This window comes from Rhinolophus sinicus, chromosome 14, assembly GCF_057876585.1.
Source record: "Rhinolophus sinicus isolate RSI-liver-muscle chromosome 14, RSI-T2T, whole genome shotgun sequence".
Classification (NCBI taxonomy): Eukaryota; Metazoa; Chordata; class Mammalia; order Chiroptera; family Rhinolophidae; genus Rhinolophus; species Rhinolophus sinicus.
Window position 1 is genome coordinate 112618189 of NC_142514.1, and position 27547 is coordinate 112645735.

General features: G+C 33.7%; 1 protein-coding gene across 1 annotated transcript in view; it reads left to right on the plus strand.

The window, feature by feature from the left end:
• Positions 1–27547, plus strand: part of CWF19L2 (CWF19 like cell cycle control factor 2) — a 98998-nt gene that overhangs the window by 28391 nt on the left and 43060 nt on the right. The window contains exons 9-10 of the mRNA XM_088791475.1: positions 12815–12911; positions 14554–14646. Of these exons, the coding sequence (XP_088647601.1) occupies positions 12815–12911; positions 14554–14646 (190 nt within the window). The remainder of the gene's footprint in view (positions 1–12814; positions 12912–14553; positions 14647–27547) is intronic.

Below are 27547 nucleotides of genomic sequence, written 5' to 3' on the forward strand. Positions count from 1 at the left end.
TATACTGTTAGTATTCTTTCTGGGTCTCTAATTGCTTCATATTTGTATGTTATATTTAAGTTGTAAGCTATAGATATATTTATTGTACAAACACTCACTAAAAGCTATATTATTTGGTCTAAAGACAATATTCTTTGTTAGCTGCATTAATTTTGATGTTACAAATGGCTTGAGGCTCTCCGTGAATTCCATGATTAACTGGCGAGGGAAAGAACAGTCTAGCAATCATTCATGTATATGTGGAAGAAAAAAAGTCCTGAGTGCATAGAGTAGTGTAAAGTAAGAGACTAAGGTAGGACCTTGAAGAATGTCGATTTTCAGGTACTAGAAAGATTCAGTGAAGGATTGTTAGAAGTTGTTAGTTTATCTGAACGTTATCATGGGTATATGTTGACTTCTTCATAAAATGTCAGAATTCTAGGGAGCATTTACAACCAATGAATTTTAGAACTAGAAAAACAAATCATGGAACTGATTTTAGAACTAGAATAAATCATAGTCTGACTCCTGCATTTTTCAAATGTGGAAACTAAGGCAACTGATGTGACTTCCATAGTGTTATTGGAATTAGGGCTGCCCGATTTAGCAAATAAGTCTCTTACAATATTTGGACATACTTATACTAAAACAGTATTTGTATCTGAAATTCCAATTTAAGGGGGTGTCGTGTATTTTATCTGCAACCATGTGTAACACCTAGCCATTTCCTAGGTCTGTGACCATTTTACAAGAGAGAACATACACGTTTACTGTTCTGATCCTTGTTATTTTTCCGATCAATATATCTTAAAGATCTTTTCACATCAGCCCATTTGTATGTACTTTTTTCATTTTAAAGGCTCTTTAATATTCTGTTGTAAAACTTAAATATAAGCTAGTATTTCTCATCGGTCTTCAGTTGATGGACTTTAGGTTTCTAGTTTGTTGCTCTTACAAATAATGCTGCAGTGAATAGTTTTGTATGTATATCTTTTTTTAAATTGATTTTTTTTAGGATTGACATTGGTCAGTAAAGCTATATAGGTTTCAAGTGTACATTTGTATGTGTATCTTTGCACACTATTTAAATATAGCTGTAAAATAAATTCAGAGGAGTGGAATTACATTTATTTTGTTGTATTAACCAATGTACACTCTTAGCAGTCATATGTGAGAATGACTTTTCCCTTCCTTGCCAGTAGTATTATTGAACTTTTTAATCTTTGCCATATACATAGTTGAGAAACATAATCTTTTCTTGATTTGCACTTCTTTAAATATGGGTAAATTTTGGCATATTTTTATAAATGTTTATTTTATTTTTGTTAACTAGTCATGTTTTGCCTACTTTCTGAGTTTTTTGTGAGAGCTCTTCATGGTGTGTAACGTATATAGTTTTTTCATCATTTGTAGATTTCCTTTCTTCTCTTTTCATCCATTCTTTCATTCATTCTTAATGTCATCAGAGCTGTCATTCTTTCCCTTTGTCCTTTTTATGCCCTGCTTAAAGCAGCTGAAAAACATCCTCTAGTAATGGCCCTGTGATTAAGAACTTTAAGCTTATTATTCTTAGCAATAAAATGTGTTTGTATATAGTTTTGTTTTGTTGGAAAATATATTAGCTGTGTATTTTCAGGAGTTTGAAGCCTAGAGTAGTATGTAACACTAGCAAAAACCAATGTGAAGTTGTTCATTTAGATTTTATGAAGTTAGTATCAGGAACTAAATCACTGTATATAATATTTTAACTTCTGGATGTCGTTCTTGGCAGAGTTTGCTCTGGCAGCCCAGAAAGTCAAGAGAGGGATGCTAGGTCCTGAAGGCTTTGAGTATAGTCCTGAGATCTTTAGGAGAGAAAATTTGAGGACAAGTGGTGAGAATAATTAGAGGGAGGAGATCTCTGAACACTCAACAGGCAAAGAATAATTGCAATATAATATACTCAAAGTTTCTGAAATGTCATTGGGCTGGAGCTCTTTTAACTACTTCTTCATTAAAAGTTTTCAGCCAGAGGGATTGTGTGTGTGTGTGTGTGTGTGTGTGTGTGTGTGTGTGTGTATGTGTTGTAAAGAGAATACATTTTAATGGGAAAATAGGATTTGCTTTTTAGAAATTAATTACGAAGACAACTTCTGAAATTATACTAGTAATCCTGCAACATGAGAAATGCTTTTACTTTCTTCTTTTTGTAGAATAATTGCAAGTGTCATAGTCATGTTTCTTTCAGTGGATCTGCTCATCATTATAGATGTTTAGGGAAAGTAAAGGTCAGTTCCTTGCTGTTTGCTGCAGAGCAGTGTCTTTGTTGTGGTACTTAACAAGATGAAATAATGTATTCTTCAGTCGTTGTGTGTCCCAAACTCATTTAATGTCTTTATTTGATACCTGTTACTGTTGTATTAAGTATGTTGAAGTATCTGTCAGTATTGAAAATACTAGTATCAGACATGTTCAGAATTCTCGTATATCATCTCATTTATCCTCATCTACTGCTCATCTCCTAATGAACAATTTAATTCCTGTTAGAAAATACCACCTCCTCAAAAAAAAAATGTGGAGTACGAGTTTCATGACAGTGAAAGTTGCCTCAAAAGATCTTTAAAAAGGTCTGTGAGATTACAGTTATCTCCTTGAAGCTTGCAAGCTTAGGTTGGACTTCAGCATACCTTTGTTGCCCTCTCTTAATTGAATTTTTAAGTTGCGTACTGAGAAGTGAAAGGAAGAGTAAAGTGAAGAGAAAGGTCAAGTAAAATGACAAAGATGTGCGTTTGAATAGACTATAATAGAGGTCTTTGGCACTTTAATCAAGAATATTATTGTAAAAGAGGATTTATAAGCCAGATTTCATGGAATAAATTATGATTATTAACTTATTAATCGTGAGATGGTAGAGATAGGAAATACAGATGGGAGACATGGGTTAAATGAAGTGCCTCCTCTACCTTTTATTTTCTTTTAAGGTAGAGATACTTGACTATGTTTATGTCGTAGTGGGAATGAGTATCAATTTTAGAAGAAGCTAAACATGTGAATGAATGTATGTCCAGTGTACTCATACAAGTAGAAGGATTAGCCTTGGGGGGAAATGTTAAAGAGGAAAGTGTGGCTACAGATTGTGGGTGACAAGAGAAAATTATAGAAATCCTTTTTTAATGACTTAGGTAGGTGTATTTCAACATAGGACCTCCAGAATATTGGTGTTCCTTTTGGTCTCTATATGGACCACAATGAGTTTGGTAGCTTAACGGGAAAAAAAAGCGATGCAACAATTTGGTTCACACACAGCTCACAAATTGAAATGTCTTCTCATTGTTATGATTTCCTGCTATTAGCTTATTTTACTGAAAAACATTGATGAACCTTTGGAACAAAATTACCTTACAATTGTTAGACCATGTTTCCTTCAAATAATCCTTGGAAACTGAAAGTTTGAGAAACAGACTGTTTCTTTTACGCATTCAAATTTGAGGGAAAAAGTACCTGGTATGAAGGGGAGGTTGTTTTTGTATCAAGGATATCCCTTGGAACTTAGACAACTTTGACATACTCTCTCTGCTATTCATCTTAAATTTACTGAATGGTTCTATTTCCTAGGTCTGTTGGTGTGAAAATAATTATGACGTAATATGTGCCTTCAAGGAACTCACAGTAATGAAGAACCAGTTAGGTAGACATGTGAAAAGTATGGTACATAAATGCTATGCTTCTTATAGATACAGGTATAGTATAGGTACTTACAGTACTTACATACAACAACGGGTGATTAACTCTTCTGGGATACGATTAGGGGCAACAGAATCTGGGAAAGTTGTGAGGTGTTGAAGGATGAACCCATTGGACAGTAAATGGGAAAGGGCAACTAACATGGAGGGGAAAACATGAAGACACAGCATGGTATATAGTTTAGCATTTGCAAATAATATTTGGAGTGTTGATGCAGTAGCGCCCTGAGAGAAGGGTATATCTCTTTCTAGTCTTTACATCTCTGAATTCTTTTAGCTTCTCAATAATTTATGGTTGTAGTTGAATGACAGGAAAATGAGTAGGCAGATATTGCAAATATTGCTTTGTACACCCTGTGAATGGCTCCAGAAGTCATGTTTATGAGTTGGACATTATTCTACAGTGATAGGAAAGAAGTATCTCAAGGATTTGAATAGATCAGGTTTGTGTTTTATAAAGACTAGAAGGTAGTGTGAAGTTTACTTTGGGAAATGGAACAGATTTAAGGCTGATACCCTGATTAAGAGGCTATAGCCAAGAGACAAGCAGTCATGAACCAGAGGAGTGAATGTAGAGGAGAGCAGGAGCTTGAGTTGGCATCCATGGCTCAGTGATGAAGCTTTTAATGCTGTGGCTCCCTGAAAATATTTGGTTCCTTCTTACATATGCCCCAGCTCTGGGCATTCTTTTTAAAACTGTTCTTGAAGAGATTTCACCATTGGATTTTAAGCATCATGAACAAAGGACTGATTGGAGAATTCTTTGACTTAGTAATTGGCTTTCATTGGCAGAGGGAACTGACAGCCATTATTGAGCATCAGGTTAGCTGCTGTGTTTGAATTTTTTATATATATTTTTTATCTTTCAATTACAGTTGACATACAATATTCTGTTAGTTTCAGGTGTACAAGATACTGATTAGACATTTATATGCCTTACAAGGTAATCACCCTGATAAATCTAGTACCCATCTGACAACATTCGTAGCTATTACCATATGTATTATTGACTATATTCCTCATGCTATAGCCTATGTCCCCATGACTATTTTGTAACTACCAATTTGTACATCTTAATCCCTTCTCTTTCACCCATCCGTCCAACTCCTTTCCCATCTGACAACCATCAAAATGTTCTTTGTATCTATGATTTTGTTTCTGTTTTGTTTGTTCATTTTTTTTGTTCTTTAGATTCCACATATAAGTGAAATCATATGACATTTGTCTTCTCTGACCTACTCCACTTAGTACAATACCCTCTGGGTTCATCCATGTTGTTGCAGGTGGCAAGATTTCATTCTTTTTTAATGTCTGAGTAATATTCCTTTGCAGGTATGTACCACCTCGTCTTTATTCGTACATCCATTGATGGACACCAGGCTGCCTCCGTATCTTGGCTATTGTAAACAATGCTGCAATGAACAAATGGATGCATACATCCCTTCGAAGTAGTGTTTTGGGTTCCTTCAGATAAATACCCTGAAGTGGGATTACTGGGCCCTTCTTTGTCTCTTTATAGCTTTTGTCTTAAAGTCTGTTTTGTCTGGTATAAGTATTGCTACCCAGATGTTTTTGTTCGTTTCCATTTTCATAAAATAATTTTTTTCATCCCTTTACTTTCATTCTGTGTGTGTCTTTCGGTCTGAAGTGAGTCTCTGGTAGGCAGCATATATAAGTTTCTCATTTTGTTTGTTTCTTTTACTCATTCAAATTTGAAAAAAGGTATCTGGTCTAAGGGGTGGTTATTTATGTATCTGAGATGTCCCTTGGAACTAAAAGTAGATAACTTTACAAATTCTCTCTGCTATTATATTTCTGTAATTATATTACTGCAATTACTGTAATTTTATTCATCATTGCATTTAATTTTGATAATGTGAAGGTAGGTATTAATCATTTTCTTGATTTCATGCCTCTGGGGGGTTGAGATACTTGCTCAATCTTAAAGGTAGTAAATGGCAGAGTCTGGATTTAAACCCATGTCAGTCTGACTGCAAAATTCCTTTTCTTGTAATACTAAGAGGGATTTCCGATTTCTTGCTGGGATGATACAAGGTCATGATTGTTATTATAAAGAAAAAGCTTTTAGTGCTTTATGAAAAGCTTGTATTAGGAACTCTTCAAATTGTAGTAGTGTATTTTAGGTTTTTATATTTTATATAAATAGATATTTTTGTATCTATTAGTAGACATGAATCTGTTGACCTGTTGACATTTGAATAGTGGTTTATTAACATCCCTAAAATCTTTCTTCTCAAAAGGAGATGGGTTGGTGGATGCCTTTTGGCCTTCATTCTTCATTCTTCTGATCCTATCAAACTCAAAGCTTGCTTGCAGAATGGCTTGTTTTCTGAATGACTGAGCTCAAGAAATCCTGTGTGGACTCGTGTCTGGATTATAGTAGGCTTCTACTGGATTAACAGAGAAGGGTTTGGAGAAATATTGGGGAAACCACCCCCTTATCCATTTTATCTCTCCTCTGTTCTTTACTTTCTCAGTCGGCTGGTGTTGAGATGAAAATGGATGAACTAGACATCACTGCAGGAAAAAAATTAAGCACTTAGCAGTGAAGAAAGGCAGAAAAAAAAGAAAAGCAGCCAGGAAGTTTCTCACTTAGGAAGCTGGGTAGTATGAGAGGCAGATCCTCAAGCAAGCTGACTACTTGGGGGAGTAATATTGTTTAGATATTGATATTGTTTAGAAGGGGCATGAACTGTGGTTATTTATTTTACATTATACATACATGTAAAAGTTTAATTCTATAATTTCCACATAGAGGACAGGAATAGTAAATATTCAAAGCAGAGAATTTTGGAAAATAAATTGAATGGAAAAGAATGCAAATTGAGAAAAGTTGTGTTGATTAGTAAGTCAAAATTTTTATTAAAATATGATTGGGTTGCCTGCAAATTCAAATAAATTATATTTACAATACAATAGAAATGACTTATACTTCAGAATTTAATTTAAAAAAGTTATTGCAAACTATTTTCCATACAAAAAAAGCACAACTAATGATACAAACAGTACCTCAACCCACAGAAGCATATAAAAAGTAATAACATTCTCCTGCTTACACAAATGCAGTGCCCCTACTGTTCATCTTAATTGGTTTTTTAAATGTAGACTGGAAGAACTTAAGGGGAACAAAAATATGTTACTTTCTAATGGTTCTTTACATGAAATATTTTAGTTTTCTTAGTCTAAGGACCAGAGTATTGTATTTCCTTTTACCAGTGTAAGAAACGGTTCATATAGAATTTCTGCATAAATTAGTGTCTTTTAAAAAACCCTCAAGTTCTATTAGAATATCTGTATTTTTTGCCAAAAAGGAATCCATTGTTCAAAAATAATTTCCATATATGATTGTTAGGTCTAGTTTTAATTTAGAGGTTTATTTATATATTTTGCTATTACTTTTTCGTAATGTATGTTGAGAACTCTGGTTAAATTCAGTAGGGTATGATGAAATCTAGGAATTCAGAAAAACTGGTAATATTATAGATATACACTTTATGTTTGAGATTATGACAGATTTTTTCCTACTTAAAAACATTTTTATCACTCTTTAAGGGGTTTTAAAAACTATTGAAGTATAATTGATCTAATAAATTGCATATATATATATGTAGTATACAATTTGGTAAGTTTTGGAATATGTGCATTCTAACAAAATCATCACACCCACCCCAAGTTTCCTGGTTCCCTTCATAATCCCTGTCTCCTACCTTTCCTCACACCCTCCCAACCCTCTTAGACAACCATTCATCTTTCTTTCTTGATAGAGACTCGATTGCATTTTCTAGTCTAATATAAATGGTATCATATGTAATGCACTCTTTTTTTCCGGTTTCTGTCACTAAGCATAATTATTTTGAGTTTTATCCATGTTGCATATAATAATAGTTCATTCCTTTTTATTGATGGGTATTATGCCTTTCATAGATATACAACAATTTGATTTTCCATTCATCTGTTGGTAGACATTTAGAATTTTTCCAGTTTTGGGCGATTATAAATAAAGCTTTGAACATTTATGTACAAGTCTTCTGTATGTACATATAGTTTCTTTTCTCTTGGGTGAATACCTAGGAGAGTAATGGCTAGATCATATGGTAATCATGTTTAAATTTTAGGAAACTGTCAAACTGCTTACCAAGTGGTTGTATCATTTTGTATTACCACCAATAGTGTATGAGACTCCCAATTACTCCACATTCTTGTAGGATCTTGGTATGGTCAGCCTTTTTAATTTTACTTATTCTAGTGGATGTGTAGCAGTATCTCATGATTTTAATTTGCATTCGCCTAGTGACTACTGATATTGAGCATTTACTCATGTGCTTATTTGCTTTGGATATCTATATGACACTTGATCTTAGCCAAAAGGCAGAGAGGCGATCAGATATCTATTTGTAAGGTGATTAGAATGTGTAGTGATTTTACTTCTCTCATTTCTTTATTGGTAATTTGTATCTTTTTATTTTCTTGATCAGTCAAGGTAGAGGTTTATCAATTTCATTGTCTTAATCACCTTTTGGTTTCATTGAATTTTTAAATTGTTTTTCTGTTGTTTTGGTTTTTTTAAATTTAATTTATTTCCACTCTGATTTTTATTTTTCTTGTCTTCTGATTACTTTGGGTTTAATTCATTCTCTTTGCTTTCTTAGTTGTAAGCAGAGATCATTGATTTGAGATCTTTCTTCTTTTCTAATAGAAGCATATAGTGCTATGAATTTTCCCCTAAGTACTACTTTATAAGCATCCCACAAATTCTTATATGTTGTGTTTCTATTTCTATTCAGTTCAAAATACTTCCAAATTTCACTTTGATTTTGTTCTTGACCCATGGGTAACTTACAGGTATACTATTCCAAATAGTTTAGGATTTTCCAGAGATCTTTGTTAATGATTTCTAATTTAATTTCACTGTGGTCAGAGAACATAGTTTTTATGACTTGAATTCCTTTATATGTTGAGACTTGTTTCATGGCTCAGAGTATGGTTTATCTTGGTAAATGTTTTGTATGCACTTGGAAAGAATGTATATTTTACTGTTTGGTGGAGTATTCTGTGAATGTCCATTAGGTCATGTTAGTTGATAGTGTTATTCAAGTCTTCCATATACTTGCTGATTTTCTGTTTACTTAATGTATCAAGTATTTAGAGTAGGGTCTTGAAATCTGCTACAATTGTAGATTTGTCTGTTTTTCCTGCAGTTTTGTCAATAGTTTGAAGCTCTGTTATTAGGTGCATACAGGTTTAGAGATTCTTCTGTACTCTATGGATTGATCTCTTTTTTATATGAAGTGATTGTCTTTGTCCTTGATGATATTTTTTACTCTGAAATCCAATTTGTCTGATATTAAAGAAGCCACTTTAGCTTTCTTTTGACTAGTGTTAAAATGATACATATTTCCTCATTCTTTTATGTTTAACGTATTTATGTCTTTAACAGTGCATTTCTTGTAATTGAGTTTTGCTTGTTTATCCATCTGACAATTTCTGCTTTTTTAAAAAATATTTTTTTCAATTATAGTTGACATTCAATATTATATTAGTTTCAGGTATACAGCATAGTGGTTAGACATTTATATAACTTACAGAATGATCACCCTGAAGAGTCTAGTACCCATCTGACACCATACATAGTTATTGCAATCTTATTGACCAGATTCCCTATGCTGTACTTCACATCCTCGTGACTTTTTATAACTGGTAATTTGCACATCTTAATCCTTTCCCTTTTTCACCCATCCCCCCAACCGTCCTCCCATCTGTCAACTCTCAGTTTGTTCTGTGTCTATGAGTTTGTTTATTCATTTATTTTGTTTTTTACATTCCACATATAAGTGAAAGTATATAGTATTTGTCTTTTTCTGTCTGACTTTTTCACTCAGCATAATGCCCTCTGGGTTTATCCATGTGGTCACAAATAGCACATTTTCACTCTTTTATTGCTGAGTAATATTCTATTGTATATATGTATCACATCTTCTTTATCCATTTGTCTGTCAGTGGACACTTAGGTTGCTTTCATATCTTGGCTGTTGTGAATAATGCTGCAATGAACATAGGGATGCATATGTCTTTCTTAATTAGTGTTTGGATTTCTTCCAATAAATAATCAGAATTGCTGGGTCCATCTTTGTCTCCTGTTATAGACTTTGTTTTAAAGTCTGTTTTGTCTGATGTAAGTATTGCTACTCCTAATTTGTTTCATTTCGATTTGCATGAAATATCTTTTTCCACACTTTTACTTTCAGTCTGTGCATGTCTTTCAATCTGAAGTGAGTCTCTTATAGCCAGCATATGTATGGGTCTTGTTTTCTTACCCATTCAGCCACCCTATGTCTTTTGTTTGGAGCATTTAATCCATTTACATTAAAAATGATTATTGATAGGTATGGCATTACAGCCATTTTGTTTTCATATTTTGATTTTTTTTATCTTCTTCTTAAAGAAGTCACTTTAACACTAACATTTTTTGTAATACTGGTTTGGTGGTGATGAATTCCTTTAGCTTTTTCTTGTCTGGGAATCTCTTTACTTGTCCTTCGATTCTAAATGATAGCCTTGCTGGATAGAGTAATTTCGGTTGTAGGTCCTTACTTTTCATCACTTTGAATATTTCATGCCAATCCATTCTGGCCTGAATTTCTGCTTTTGAATTCAGGTGTCTACACCATTTTTATATAATGTGATATAGTTAGGTTCAGATCTGTGATTTTACTATGTGTTCTCTTTGTCCTGTCTGTTCCTTGTTTTCATTTTTCTCTTTATCTGACTTCTTTTGGATTGAGTTGTTTTATGATTCTATTTCATTTTTCTTCATATATATATGTATGTATATATATATATATGTGTATATACATATATATATATATATATATATATATATATATATATTTTAGTGGTTTTCTTAGCTTTGCATAGTATACATCTTTAGCGTATCTACTTTGAAGTGATATAATGCCACTCCTATATGGTATCAGAACTTTACAATAGTTTACTTATATTTCTCTCCTCCTGTCCTTTCTGTTACTGTTGTCATACACTTTACTTAAACTTTTCATAAACCCCTCATATGTTGTCATTATTTTTGTTTAAATCATTATCTGAAGTAGTGTTAAGTAATGAGAATAAAATGTTATATATTTATCCTTGTCAAATTTGTGTTGTTCTTCCTTCCTTTGGGTTGATCCATATTTCCGTCTGGTATAATTTTTCTTCTGCCTGGAGGCTTCTCCACAAAGCATTCTTTTTGCTTTTTTATGTCTAAAAAAGTCTTCATTTCACTTTTGCTGTTGAAAGATATTTTCACTTGATGTAAAACTCTAGGTTGACAATATAAAGTACTTTAAATGTTGCTGCTGTTTTCTTGCTTGCATTATTTCTGATGAGAAATCTGCTGTCATCTTTACTTTTGTTTCTATGCATACATTTTGTTTCCCCCTTATTTGCTTTTAAAATGTTCTATCATTAGTTTTGATCAATTTGATTATGATGTGCCTTAATGTAGATTTTAAAAAATTTTTTGTACTTGGGATTCCTTGAACTTCTTTGATCTATGTAAATTTATTAGTTTTTAACAAATTTGGAAAATTTTGGCCTCTGTTTCTTTTGTATTCCATTCCTCTTCAAGGATTCCAATGACATGAATATTAAGGTATTTAAGGTTATCCCTCAGCTCTCTGATGCTCTTTTCATTTTTAAAAATTCTTTCCAGTCTTTTGGTTTCATTTTGTATAGTTTCTAATGCTTCAAGTTCACTAATAGTTTCTTTTGCAGTCTAATGTTCCAGTAAACCTATCCAGTGTATTTTTTATACACTAATTTTCATCAGTAGAAATTGAATTCGATCTATTTTATATCTTAGTTGTTTCTAACTTTGCAACATATGAAATAGTACAGTTATAATAATAACTTCTAGTGCCCTTGTCACATCTGTGTCAGTTTTGGGTTCATTTTGGTGGATAGATTTTTCTCCTAATTATGGGTCTATTTTTCTATGTCTTTGTAGGTCTGGTAATCTTTGATTGGATACTAGACATTATGAATATTTGTTGAGTGCTGGATATTTTTGCATTTCTATAAATATTCTTGAGACTTGGGACATGGTTAAGTTAATTGGAAACCCTTTGATCATTTTGGCTCTTGTTTTAACATTTGTTAGGTAGGCGTAGGGCTTATTATTTTCCGCTAATGAAGCAAGACCCTTAATATTCTACCCAGTGCTTTGTGAATTGTGACTTTTCCTAGTCTGGCTAGTGAGACCACGCACTGTTTCCAGAAGTGCTGAATACTGTTTCTCTAACCGTTTCGGATAGTTCGTTTCCTGACTGTGGGTAGCTTCTTGCTGAGTATTTCAGGGGAGCTTTCTGTGGTTCTCTGGGATTTTCTCATTGTGCAGCTCTCTCCTCTTTAGCTGCCTTGGAGTTCTTGGACTCTTAGTGATTTCTCCTTCTTGAGGAGTCAGGCTCTGCCTGGGTTTATCATCTATGCATTGTAGTCTTGAATCTCTCTAAGGTAGGAACCTGGGGCAACTTTGTATGTGCCAGGAATCTGACACTGGCTGGATATTTTTCTTCTGTGAAGCTTCCATAGTATAGGTTTGGTACATAAGCTTAGTCATCAATTAGTTCATGTGGTCTAATTTTGGATTGACTTTGCAAAAGAACACCTGATCATTGTTTTTATTCTTTGAATATAGTTAAATGTCATTTCCTGCTTAGAGTTTTTTACGTTATCAGTAACATTACCTTGGATGAGAAGAGTTTCCCCAGATGTGTAGAATTATGGCCTGATTTTAGTGTTTTTGTTTGTTTCTTTTTTAGAATGAGGATGGGAATATTAAATAATGCAGAATAGTTGACTTGCGTTATTTACCTTGTTGTCACTGAGACTTTAGTAGCTGCCACAGACCATCCTGGCATTATAACAGAGTACTTAAAAAATTTATGATGGAACATTGAGATTTTATATATATTAGGATCATGATCTGTGGGCACTGATGCTTTGTTGAGGTCATTTAAAGTAACATTTGAGTCTTGATATTGTTCCTTGCCTTATACCTATGTTTCATCTGCTTTTAATCTGACCTGTTCAAACAGAAATAGTCCAGAGGATGAGACCATCCACATCTTGAGTGTTGATGAGCAGAACAAGTTGGGAGCCAAGATTATCAAGGCAGAGATGATGGGGAATATGGTAAGACTTATATGTTGTTCTTTTGCAGAACAGTAATTGAGTATTTAACATCTGAAGAGTAATTTTGGAAGTTCCTTAGCAATGTGGATATAGCACACTTTGAAAATAACTGCTGCTTACTGATTCTTTAAAGAAATTCTTGAACACTTCTAAAAACAATACTGTCTATGTCTAAATTATCTACTTTGTCAGATTTCTGAAATTTAAGATCCTAGGGAACTAAATAAATACTTCTACATTACATTTTTACTGTGCTATTTGCTTTACTTTTGCACTTCTAACTTATTGAGCATGTATGAAGGAGATACAGATATTTCTGCCTTTTCCTTTTTTCAGTCATATATTATTGAGAACGTGTTACTTTTTAAAATTCTCTTACATAGAAACCTAAAAATTGATCTCCTATGAAGGATTAATTTACTCAAATTTTAAGTCAATGTGTTTGTGCCTGATAATGTGTTAGATGCTTTGTATAGGTTAGCTCATTTAATTTTTACAGTAATGTGGTTTACCTCAGAATTGAATAGAAATAGGGATGATTTGGTAAGAGTTGCATCTATCTATTATCTATCTATCTATCTATCTATCTATCTATCTATCTATCTATCTATCTATCTATCTTTCTATCTATTATATTGTCACATTCCTGTTATACTAATATGTGTTACATTGCACCTGGCAGAGTAGCAAAGTCAGATAGCTTTTTATGTCTTGACAGAATAGATTCCTTCATGGTCATATGTATGTACTCATCTCAAATTCAAATATAAGTCATCTTTAAGTTGTCTTCTGTTTTGGTATGCTATCAATACAAAACCCTTTAGTAGAACAAAAGGTGGCTAAACAAGATACTTCTGTTATTAGTCTGTATATATAATAAAAGTTGTATCTTATATATGCTGCTCTCTCTCCCTCTTTGAATCTGGTCCTTGGTGACACTGAACTTCAGCTCAGAACTTGAGCTCAGAAATTGGTAAGAGAGATAAGGTAACAACAATAACAATAGCAGAAAATAAAGTTTGAGTTTTGAAAGAACAAGAATCATGTGAAAGAGAGATCAAGTTAGGATAACTTATCTTAAAAGTGTTCTTACGTTTATGGAACCACGGCAGTGGAGTATTCTGTTTTTTGCTTACCATATAAATCTATTTAATTTCTTCGTGATGTATTGCTTTGTATATCAGTTGTTTTATATAAATTCCTATAGCCTTCCTAAAGTAAAAATGAAATACATTCAGAATTTTTATCTAAATTACTTAGCAATAAAGAAGGTGATATTTTCAGTCTTGTGATGTCTCCATCTTAAAAATAACAAATTTTGAGGACTGGAAGTTTATAATATCTAAGGAACTATAAAAATGTCATTCTTAAGGTTATGTATTTCCTCCATCTCCCAATCTCCCCTAAAATATATGCCCTTGTAATTATTTACTTTCAAAGCATAAACAAATGCCACAGGTATTTGAGAAGTTTGTAACTGATATAAATTCATTAAAAAGTGACATAGTAGGCTGTGAAATTTAGGTGATGGCTGCATGGGTGTTCGCTGTGCTATTTTCCTTTCTGTTGTGTAAATTTGAAATATTCTACAGTGAGGAGTTAAGCTATATATATATCACACCTATTATTTTTCTGTTTGAAGGAGTTAGCTGGACAACTTAAAGCCCAACTTCAAAAGGCAAATAAAGTCAAAGGAGCTATAACACAGATATCATCAAAAAAATCTGGGGTTGAGGTAAGTAGTAAATGTTTGTTTGTAGGTATATAATTACCTTGTGTAATACTACTTTGTGGCAGTGGTAATATTTTAATATAAAACGTGTCTATAACTTGTCAGTGTGTTTGTTTGCTTGTTTTTTAAAGTTATTTTCATATGTATTCTCATATGTTCCGCCAGTGAGTCCTGATGGAGAGAAAAACCTAGGCCAAGGGCGCCTGGTTTTTTTCTGGACCTTGTCATTTGCTGACAGTTTGACCTTGTACAAGTCACATTGTTTTTTAAATTGTCCCCCTACAGAATGAGTGAGTTGAGTTTGGTGTCCATTTTATATAAAACAAATTATTTTGTTCCATGATTTATTCATGCATCTATTAGTGAACAAAATGGATAAAAACACCTGCCTGCATGGAGTTTCACTTGGGTAGGGAGAGAGAGACAATAAAAATCATAAATTATACAGTATATTAGAAAGTTATACATCCTGTGGCAGGGTAGTGGGGATCTAGAGTGCCAGGGGTGCTGGTGGCTTAGGGTACACGGGCTAAGTGACATCAATGCAGAGACTTAAGTGAAGCTGTGAATCTCTGTGTATACGAGGGAAGAGCACTTCAGGCATAAGAAGCAGAATTTTTAAAGGTCTAAAGATGGGAACATGTCTGATGTGCAGGAAGAACAGCAAGGAGACCAGTGTGGCTGGAGTGAATTAATGAGAGAGGGAAGTAGCAGATCCAGGTTAGAGAGAAAATGGGAGGCCAGTTCATATTAAACTTGGAAGTCATAGAAAGGAAGTAGGCTTTTATTCTGGGTGAGATGAAAGTTGTAAAGGGTTTTGAACGGAAAATATGTTTTGGCAGGATCAACCTGGCTTCTTTGTTAAGAATAGATCAAAGGAGAATAACAACAGAAGCTAGAGTCTAGTTAAGCTTTTTCAATAATACACATAAGAAATGACAGTGGCTTTGACCAAGATAGGATCTGAGAAGCTTGTGAGAAATGTTAGAGTTTGTAGATGCATAAATGTTTTCTGTATATGTTTTGAAAGGATTGCTGACAGGATTTTTATGATGGCTCAGATGGGAGGGTACTATGAGACAGAGGAGGTAAAGTGGACTCTACAGTGTTTGGCCTGCGCAACTGGAAGAATTGAGTGGCCATTATTTGAGATGTGGAAGAAAGAAGAGGAGTTAGTTTGGGGGGCAACAATTACAAGTTTTGTTTTTGATATATTGAATTTGATGTGGAATATCTTTTAGATGTGGAACAAGTAGAGATGTCAAGTAAGCAGGTGGATACATATAGTTGGGAGTTGGGATAAGCCTGGGTTAGAAACAGAAATTGGGTAGTTATTAACATTATAGATGGTATTTAAAGCTACAGTACTGCGTGAAGTCACCATGAGCGTAAATCCAGATAGGAAAAGTTGAACTGGGTGCATTACAGTGTTGAGAGGTTTACAACTAATTGTGAAGGACTGTTCTCAAAGATTGATTTATATAATTTAATGTCAGGATGAGAGGTGAGAATGTATGAAGTCAAGTTCTGTAGAATTTTCTTCACGCTAACATTTTAATGACTTAAATAATAATGTAGAGAGCATGCTTATGAAATTGGCTGTTTTTACTAAGTTTTGCTAGCTAATGTTTTTAAAAAGTGGATAATGTAGGATTTCTTGCACAGATTAATAAACAGAATGAGAAATTATAAGTAGGATTAAAAGGTAGGGGCTAAAAGAGAATAGCTAAAACTAGATGTACCGTACAGTCACGCTTTTGCCAAATTTATTTTTTCTGGTGTCCTATGGTCATAATACTTTTGTACTCTGAAACGTTCATGTGGTTTCTTAGTGCTAACTATGTTAACTACTAGACCTTCCTGCCGTATAGCCTCCCACAGTATAGCCCCATTTTCCAGCCTTACCTCCAAGACTCTTACGCATAACCTACAAGTCTCTTTGACCTTTGCCTGTGCTATTAATTATCTATGTCAGATAGCACCCTCTTGAGGCTTGTCCACTTTTCAGTTTGTGTCTACCTCCTTCACGAAGCCTTTTTTCTAATCCTTTCAAACAGTTGTAACCTTTTCCTGTTTTGAAACTTCAAAGACCTTTAAAGTATTCTCTATGGAATTTATCTTTTCAAATTACATATATTTGTATTCTTGTCATCACCCTCTAATCTATACCTATCTCTTTCCTGGCACTTGTCACTTTATATGAAAGGATTCTAAAGCTGCGGCTGGGCTTCAGAGGATTCTTAAAATTGAAAGCAGTTCAACTGAAAAAACTGAAGCAGATCTTCTATTAAGTAACATTTGTTCTTCTCTTTTAAGGATATCATACAGTAATGGACAGATTGTATCTCATCCCTTGAGCATATAGCTCTATACTGTCACTGATGGCTTTATTTTAGCTCCTCCTAGCTTTTCAGAATTGGCCCTCATAACTCAGTGGAGTAGAATTCAAAGTTGTACTCAAAGTAGTATACAAAGTAGAATTTCTATTTGTGAGCCTCTTTTGGAAACTATATGGCCCTTTAAAGCTCTCAAAGAAAGGTTTTTATTCTAAGGGTTCTTTGACCAAAAAGACAGTTTTTTATCTTCTCTTCAGAGATGGGATATTTGCACATTTAGTTCAAGCTTTACCGTGCATACACTTAAAACAAACCTCTGCCAACAATTCTGAAATAATTTTCTACTGCCATTAAAGTCGTTTATTACCTCAGGGCTCTAGGGCCTGATGACTTATCTACCTTTTGAAGTTCTTTTGTTAAGACTGAGAGTAAAATTCAAAGCTGTTTACTAGAACACAGAAATGTGCTGATTTTTTAGAGGAAAATCCTGAAATAACTTCTGATAGAAATTTTGCCCTTTCAGAGAAAAGAAGTTCCCATTCATAGAACAGTTGAACAGGGAGGGATCCTTTCATTTCTTAGCTTCTTTGTTAGAAATGTTACGTTATATGAACAAGGTAAATCTCTTGATTCAGCAATCTATAACTATCATTTTGGCTTTAGTGAAAAACCATCAGCACTTGGAATTATTGCTTTGCTTGTCTTTCCTCCCCTTTAGAGCATGAGCTACTTACTATTTAGGACAAGCGCTATTTCTTTCACATCTAATGATGTGTGAAATATTACTTACTTCATATCCAGTACTTAGGGCAATGCTTGGCACATTGTAGGTAACCAAGAAATACTTGAAGTATTTGTTGTATGAGTATCTTCAATTTATTTTCTTCCCTATAGTTTTCCATTGTAAATCTTAGAAATGATCCATAAACTTCTAAATCCTCTAGTCTGGCCTTCCTACGAGTGTAGCTTCCTTATTTAAACAATAACCCAATTACATAGTATCTCCATCTAACTTGTGCTTGAACACTGAGTGATGAGATCCATTGAGTTCTGGAAGATCGCCAGTTCTATATCAGGACAAATCCAATCCTAATTCTTTACTATATTAGATGCTAATCTGCCTTTCTATAGCATCTACTGGTTAATAATCCTTCCATGGAATGACATCATGGATACATTTAATCTAAGGGAATTCACTCTATACTTTTTATTTCTAGTAATGGAGGAAATTCAGCTTACTAATTGCAGTAAATAATGAAATAATCACTGCATAATGGTGAGTGGCTTTAAAGTTTAGTTCACACTGCTGGGTAAGAAGAGAAATACATTATTATAACCCACGGGAAGCTGTGTGGAGAGGGTTTCATGGGCTTCTTGAAAGAAATTGGGGAGTTAACTGACGGCCTTAAAGGGCCACAGAGAAACATTAACTGATAATTAATTAATTAAATAGATAAACTCATCTGTGACATTTTGTACATAAAGTCGGGTACTTGACTGATGAAGTGTTTCCAGTAGTTTAACCATACTTTGTTATTGCCGTAACACTGTTCATTGAATCTGATTCTTAGATACTTTTTAAGTTCACTGTATTACCATTGCTGGGATTCCCAGAATATATATGTACACTTAGACTGTTTTTCTGTTTTGGCGTCCCAGCCGCTGCAGCTGATCCCCATAAGCATAGTAAAGCAGAAAAAAATTAATTATAAGGTTAAAAAAACGATGGTATTGATGATCTGCTTTTCATTTTTAAGCAGTGACCTTTATTTAAACAATACTTTTTAGTTCCTTCTTTGTGGTAGTCATTTACATTCTCAATTTTCCAAATCAAATATTTTAAAGCTAAAGTAAACATTGTATTTTGGCATTTATGCCACTGTTTACCACATCACATTACCATAGGAACACTTTAGTTAATCGCATAGCATTTCCTGACATAGAGTAGGTGAACAGAAAGGTTATCTCCTTTTAGTCATTTAGCGAGTTTCTTCCCCAACCAAGCAAAATAGGTCAGTGGATGTACCCACTGTTTATACAGTTCAACCTGTTTTTTTTACCCTCCTGAGATTATCACTCATTTCTGTGCTCTACAATTAGAGATAATAATATCTTATGCATTACTAGAGAGCTTATTTCTTTAAATAGACTATTACTAAAGAGCAAACATTTTAAGCTAAATTAAAGCAAACACATTTTATAGTAACATATAGAATCTTATATCTGTATACTTTGTCACATGTCACATCAAATTAATCATGAAATAGTGTCAGTTTTACCTGCTAAATAGTTATTAAATCTGCTGTTTACTTTTCTTACGTGCTACACTAAGATGACCATCATCTCTTCATCATTATCCTCTGGACCTCTGAAGTAGCAGCTTTTCTTCCTACCTCAGTGCCTTTGCACAGTCTTTCCTGTGTTTAAAATGTTATTATTTTTTCCCCCTCTTTTCTTAGTTACTGCCTATTCATCCTTTAGATCTTAACTCAGGCATCCTATTTTCCTTTGGAAACCATTCACTCTGGAAATCGAACGTATAAATAAGATTAATTATACAAACATTACAGTTTTGATGGTACTTCAAAGGAACAGTGTAGAAATATAGGCGTTGTAAAAAGGACCCAGTACAGTTTGGGTACCCAGAGAAGGTTTTGAGGCCATAGCCATTGTTTTTGGATCTTACTACTATTTTTGTAACTTTGCCAATGGAAAAGCTATTCTCTTTATGACTGCTATCTGTAAAATTTATTTCTATGCCATAGAAATAACCTTTACCATGGCTGTGAAGTATTAGCCTGGATGTGAGTGATGACCCTTAGGCATCAGTCATTGAATGGGAAACACCCACTCCTATGACTGTAGGCCACATTTTACTGTTAATGCGTTCTGGAGCAGTTTTTTATTTTGTTTTGTGTAGAGTATTCTCTCAAGTATAATAACTTAGAGAAAGTTGTAATTATTTTGGATAGCTATGATTGTATATTTATTAGATTGGATTTTGATGAAGAATTATTTTGTGGGCGGTCTCAAATTTTGAACCAGGACTTTCCAACAGATACTGAAGCCATTAAATAGTTGATTTCCTTGGAGAAGGAAACATGACCCAGCAGCAGCCTCTGTCCTCCACCAGGTTGCCTCTATTACCCCAAGGGCTCGTTAGTTTTTTTGTTTTGTTTTGTTTTGGTTTCACGTCTATCATCAGCATTTCATTTCTTTTTCTGATGTATAATTCAATTTAAGGGAAAAATGAAATGTTACTCTATATGGGAGATAGTGAATCCTTATAGTATTGAGTGGCATTTGAGACTTTTATATTCTCTTGAAGGGTTTGATTTTTATATGTTCTCTTTCCAGATTTTTTTTGGGGGAAGGCAAGGGATGATGTCACATATTTATATTGTATTTTTGCGATTTATGGGGAAAACATTTCAAGTGAAACAAATCAACCTCAAAGTAAATTTTATCCTTATGTATTCAAATTTACTTTAACCATATTGTAGAATACATAACAAACTGTTGAAGATAGTTATAAGAAGTCAAATTTAATGTGTTTTTAGGAAAGCTACAAATATAGTTTTCATGTTTGTAGTGCGTAATAAGTATGCAAGTACCAGACAGGTTCTGATTAGAATAATTGTAGTAGATAGTTGCTACTGTCTACTAAAGATTTACGAGGAAGAGAAGATCTAGTTGAGTGAGACTGAACAACACCGAAAAACCGAAAAAACAAAACAAAAGTAAAACACTTGAAATTATATCACAGTGTATCAGAAAAAATTTTATAGTATTTGTTATGTTCCTGTCTACCCAGAAATACCAAATAAATCATCCATGTATGATTCTTTGAATTAAGTAAAAAAAATTAGCTTATAATATATGGAATGGTTTAGAAATCTGTACCATATGAGCATTATAAGGTTTGTTTAATAAAGAATTATTACCTTGAGAAAACCAATTTGCTTTAAATTCTTTTAATCTTATTTATTAGTTCTATTTCTAAATTTCACTGAATTTCAAGATATAATTTTATTTTTTAAGATAATGAAATTAATTGACATGTATAGTGCTTCTATCCTGCTATCATTATAGTAATAGATGATTTTTTGAGAGTCTACTATGTGCCAAGACTTGTTTCAAGTGCTTCATATATAGAAATTTCTTTATCACTAAAACTCTGTAAGGTCATTTATCCTCATTTTTTGAATAAATTAAGTGCAGGATGAGCTGAGTTTCAATTGAGTTTTTTAATTTAATGGCAAGAAATAAGGTTCGATATATGTGTGCAATTTAAAATTATTTAAAATACATAAGAATTATTTAGAATATTTGTTTTGACTTAGATTGGTAAGCTGATGTTTGAAATATAAAAAGACAGTCTTGCCTAGATGTTGACATTAATTTTATGTGATGATTATGCAAGCTCTAAACACAAAAATTTAAGTTGTTTAGAATTACTCACATAATTTAATAGAAAAATTTCCATGAAAGTGATTTTGTATATGGGCTTGAAAAAATAAATTGAAGTATATATTTTTTTATTTCTCATTCTTAGGTGACTTCTAATTATAAGTAAAATATTTGTTCTTTATAGAATGTAGAAAATGCAAATAAATAAATAAATAAAAGAAAGAAAATTAACCCCTCCCCCCAATCCTACCATTTAGGGGTAACACACTGATACATATTGTAAGTATTCTCCTCTAGATTCTCTCCCTCCCTTCCTAATGACATGTTAAATATTTTTGCACAATTAACAAAGCAAAAAAGGAGAAAAATCCACTTTCTTTTTGTTGTTTGGTGTTTTCCCTCAAGTCTCTGTCCAGTATAAATATGTGCACACATGCATAATCTCATATAATTGTAATCTTTTTTTAGTCTGCTTTTTTCTACTCATTGTATCTACATTTTTCCATACTGTACTGTATTTATCATTTAATGAAATTGCAATCATGTCAATGTATTCAATGTCCCAATAATATAATTTCTAAAATTTAAAGATACTAAAGAAATTCAGAATGATCTTTTTTTCTGCAAATTTGCTCCCATGCCAAAAAAATCTTACATTTCTTTAGCAGTTACTCAAAACTTTTGCCAATCTCTCCAGATTCCCTGCTTTATTCTTAGCACTTTGCTTCCTACATCATTTGGAAACTAGAGATTGTAAATTTGAATATTTTCAGGGAATGTCTACCATCCAGGATTGGATAGCAAGGAGTATCTGAATGTCTGCCTATTCTCCCTGAAATTGAATCATTCTGCATCTCTCATCTGGCAATGGAAACAGCGTTCTCATTTTCCTTCACGCCAACTTCTTTACCAGTGCTCTTAATTTCCATTCTTTTTCTTTCCTCTGGAACTAGTTCCCACCAGTTGCTTCTTCTCTTCTATGGAATCTTCAGTTTCTTTTTCCTCTTTTGGCCCTTTTCCCATTCCTTGCAAATATGCTTAAGTCGCTATGTCCTTAAAACAAACAAACAAACACAAACAAAAAACAACTTTCTTTTCCCTGAGCAAATTTACCGTCCTCCTCCGGCAAACCAGTGAGAAAGGGTGATCCAGGCAGGGCAGCATGGGTAAGGGTACAAAGGTGAGAGTAGGATGGTAGATTTTAAAGATGGCACATATGGTTCTGCGTGTTTATGGAGTAAAATATATGAGGGTATAAGAAGAAGAGGTTGGACAGCTAGACAAAGATCAAATGTCTGTTCTCATCCTGACTGTATTTCCCAGTTTCATGGTTTAGTTAACATCCTTATGATAATGTGACTCTCACATCTGTAACTAGGTCTACACTTTATCCAGAGCTCTAAACTAGTATTTTCAGTTGTCTGCTAGACTTTTATGGGTGTACCATAACTTCCGATTATATAAAACCATTCCCTTTTATGTACTTTCCCTTCTCTTAATTGTGTGATCATCTCTGTTTTTCTGAGTTAAAATCTCAGAAGTCCTTAATTACTTCTGGCAGCACATTCAAGTTGTCATCAAGTAGTGTGGTTTTACCTTCCCCCCCTCCCCCCGCCCCAGTACATGTCTCATCCTTAATTTCTTCAATCACTGCCCTAGTTTAATGACTCATTATCTCTTGCTTAGAGTATTATAGTAACATTCTAAGTAATTTTTTTGCCACTATTCCTTTGCTCATCAAAGTATCCTTTCAATTGCTTCCAGAATTAATCTAAATGCATTTGTAGTATGATTGAAAAAACTCCGCATTTGGGGTTAGAACCTCAAGTCATGTCTCGTTTTCTTTACTCCTTTATTTATCTACCCCTTTATCTAAGTTATTCATCTTAAAATCCTTAAATATTATTGAGAACTTTAAAATATAATGTAAATTAAAAATTTTTTCTAAAACATGCATATGGCTTTGCTTAGAAATCTTTAAGCAAAACTGGATCTTTGTGCTTTTATTAAGTTTTTCTTCCTTTACTTCTAAGCCCTTTACCTATGCACCTTTGTTTCTGAAGATCCAGTTCAGTTGTATCCAATAATGGATCCAATTCTCCATCCCTTGTGATCCAGTGCTACTTGATTTAAACTTTACGTTACTTAGTAGTCTAATGAAGATTTCTATAAACCCCTAATTCCTCCTTCTCCCTCCTCTCTGCCATTTTATCTATGAATTTCTTAACAACTGGAACCATATCTTGTTCACCTTTTTAGACACATTCATGTCATTGGATTATAATATGTAAAAGTAATTCTGAGTGTTATGAGTTCATTGATTAAATACAATGAAATGAAATAGAATATTTAAAAATTAAAAAATGTTTTTTTATTTACTGTTTGTGCCAGTTATGGATATATCAGATTGCCCACAGTTTCATCCCAAAGACAGATAGTCTCATAAAATATATTAAACCAAGAGTTAAAATTCGGTTTTGTTCTTAGGTCCTTAATAAGGTACTTAAGCATTCTCAGTCAGAAGGTGGGCAAATTTTCATGTATGTGAAAGAAATTTTCTATAATTATAAAACAATTCACCAGTAAAAGGAAGATGGTCAACTTACTGTTTCTTTCAAAAAGTGACAGTGTTTACTAAAATATCATTTTTTACTGTCCACTTTTATTAGAGATATGGAGTAACAGAAATAGCATGTAATGCAAAGAGTATAGGGATAAAAATAGCATGGGTTTTTTTTTTCTTTAGCTTTTTATTGGGGAAGGGGAACAGGACTCTATTGGGGAACAATGTGTACTTCCAGGACTTTTTCCAAGTCAAGTTGTTGTCCTTTCAATCTTAGTTGTGGAGGGCGCAGCTCAGCTCCATGTCTAGTTGCCATTGTTAGTTACAGGGGGCACAGGCCACCATCCCTTGCTGGAGTCAAACTGGCAACTTTGTGGTTGAGAGCTGGTGCTCCAACCAACTGAGCCATCTGGGAGCCCAGCGGCTGCTCGGCTCAAGGTGCCGTGTTCAGTCTTAGTTGCAGGGGGCAGAGCCCACCATCCCTTGTGGGAGTCGAGGAATTGAACCGGTAACCTTGTGGTTGAGAACCCACTGGCCCATGTGGGAATCGAACTGGCAGCCTTTGGCGTTAGGAGCACGGAGCTCCATCCACCTGAGCCACTGGGCCAGCCCCTAGCATGGGATTTTTGAAGCCAAAGATCTAGAAGTGGGTCTGGAGCTTCATTATTACATATGATCCTTTGTATCCTCGTTAATAAAATGAAGTGCAATAATACCTGGGTTACAGAGTTGTTAAAATTAAATGAGGTATGTTTTAGAATTTTATAAAATTATAATTATATCAGTATTAATTTCTATCTGGAAAATTTGTCTTTGTTTTTAAGTAGGAAAAGTATAAGGGAGACTTCAGATTTCATTGGTATTATTAATGTATAAAATAAAATATTTGTTCTTAAATTTATCTATTTTATAACTGTCAAAATAGCTAAAAATTTTTCACATCTAAAAGAATTCAGTTTTAATGTGAAAAAATTCTAAAATGTCAACATTTAAAATTTTTTAAAAAATCTTTTTCTTTCCTCCCTCCCTATCTTGGCACATGCTGAAAGGACCCTACTTAGAAATATAACGTTATAGTCTCATAGCTAGCTTCATCTGTAAGGATTACAAAGGAACAATCATGAGAGAAGAAAAGGAGACTGAAGAATTGAATTGATTTTCATATTATGCTAGAGTCAGATACTATACTGGCTCTAGAAAGTATCTGCTTAACAAAATTAAAATCAGTAGTGGTTAAACATGTCCCTGGTGGTTAAACATGTCCCCGAATAATCCACTTTTGAAATTGTGAAATGAACTGTAGTCTAGTCTTAAATATTACTCATATGTTTTTAGTAATGATCGTTTACATTAATATTTAATTTTTTCAAGCTTGTACATGTTTAATATCTATTCTACCAGTAGCTTTATGAGAGAGAGGTTAAGCAGGTCATTATTATATCAGTTTTACAAGAAATAAAACTGAGGCTAAAATAAAACTGTACCTTCGTTTAAATTCTAGAAGAATTCCAGGATTGATAGATAAGATGACTTGAACAGCATAAACGATGTAGTCATGGAATATATTTTCTGTTTGTATCTGGATTATCTTTGATATCTCCATATCTCAGTACTGATATGGAGTTTGCACAGTGGTCTCTACAACCTAGAGAATTTGGAAAATTATTGAGCATCATTTCTGAGTTCTATGATTAGAGGTACATTAATGCTTTGAGGACTCCACTCTGTACAAAAACATAGCAATCATAGCCAAAATATAAAAAGATAACATTGGAAGAGATGTAACATGGATCAAAAATAAATACTTTTCTGTAAATGGGAAACTGAACAGAAACATAAAACCATAACAAGCTGAAGCTTGCAGGGATCCAACTTCAAAAATAAGCAGAGCGGCTGAGAATTGAGCTCGTCTGAGATAATGGGAATCTAAGGATCCCCTCACATAGCCTTTCTCTACCTGAACCAGGTTCGAGATTTCCTGTAAAATGAGTTTGGAAAAGGCTTCAAGTACTTAAGGCTGCAGCTCATAGGAAATTGTTTATGATGGGAGGTGTGGAGAAAGCAGGCACAGCCTTTCAGCTATGTGAAATATCCCCAGTATCACATGTGAGATATTGTAAGAACTGGTAATCCTGATGGGCTAAGTGGAGACAGTGTCAAAACTATCAATTAATTGGTGAGGCTAAGAGTAGGCAGAGAGACAGGAAAGAAGGAAAAAACCTCCCACTTAAGATAAGCTTGTATACCAACATACCAGAAAACATTAGTTTTCCCTCAGAAAGATGGTAAAAAATAACTGGGATATAAACACTCATTGCTAGTAAACTTAAAAAGGTAAAGCAGTCTTAAAATGTTTTTGAAATTATGTTTAGTAGCTTCATTTATGAGAACAGAATAATATTTGTAAGAAGAATAAGATATTATGAAATAAAACCAAGCAAAAGGGAAACAATCAGTGGATATGAAGAAGAAACAATATTCTAGGAATTTTAGAGGTGAAATGGGATAAATCCCAGGCAGGACTCAGTTAAAGAAAGAAAGAATTAGTGAAATGAAAAGTGACTAAAAATTATAGCTAATATTTATTGATTACCTTTGTACCTAGGCATTGTTCTAAATACTTTACATGTATTAATTTATTTGATCCAGAAAACACCTTATTTGTTTATTTTACAAATGAGAAAAATTGAGGTGATTAAATAACTTGCAAGGTTCGATGATGAGCAGGACTGGAACGTAGGCATTCTGGCTCAAGCGCCCACACCAGCGCTCTGTGCTGCTGCATGTGGCGTGACACAGTAACAACCCAGGAAACAGAAAATGTATCAAAGAGCAGATAGGAGATAGATACAAGCTGAAATTACTGAGTAGAAAACCAAAAATAAGTGGAAGTGATCCACAAAGCAAGAGTTTATTTTTTGGGCAAAAACAAAACAAAACTAATAGAATAAGTCATCCTCTAGAAAGACGGATTAAGGGGGGAAAATAGAAGACACAAACAGTATTAAGAAGAGAGGAAAAGAGGAGTATTGAAAAGAGGAGATGTAACTAAGGCTGCTGTGACTCCATCGGGTGCCTTTATGGGATTAGAAAAAGGTACCTCCTTTGAGCACATGCAGTCCTGTGAATATCTTTGTATAAATTAAAAAATAGCCTTGAGGCAGGATCCACATCTCAGTGAATGTAATGTAGCTTGGTGCTCAGTCTGCTCACAGCCTTGGGTGCTGGTGAACAACATGCTCTCTGTGGACATAATTAGAAATGCAGTAGAGATTGTTCAAAAACCATGACAATACTAAGAACAACAGTACCTGCTTATTTCTTGAAGTTTTAAAAGGTAAAAATGGAAACAGATGCGATATGGCTTTCAATGATGACAAACTTGCAGAATACCAGCTGGTGGGAGAATCTGATCCAGGGGAAGGGTTTTCCTTTATTTCCAGAATGCTAGAAAAGGCTTTCAAACAAACACTTAGAATTTTTAATACCGGCTTTGATTCAAAGCGATGTATGCTTTTAATTTTTCTTTTTCATCAATGTGTTGCATACAAATATTGCTAAAAGGCGTATATGAAAAAATAACAGTGTCTTGAGT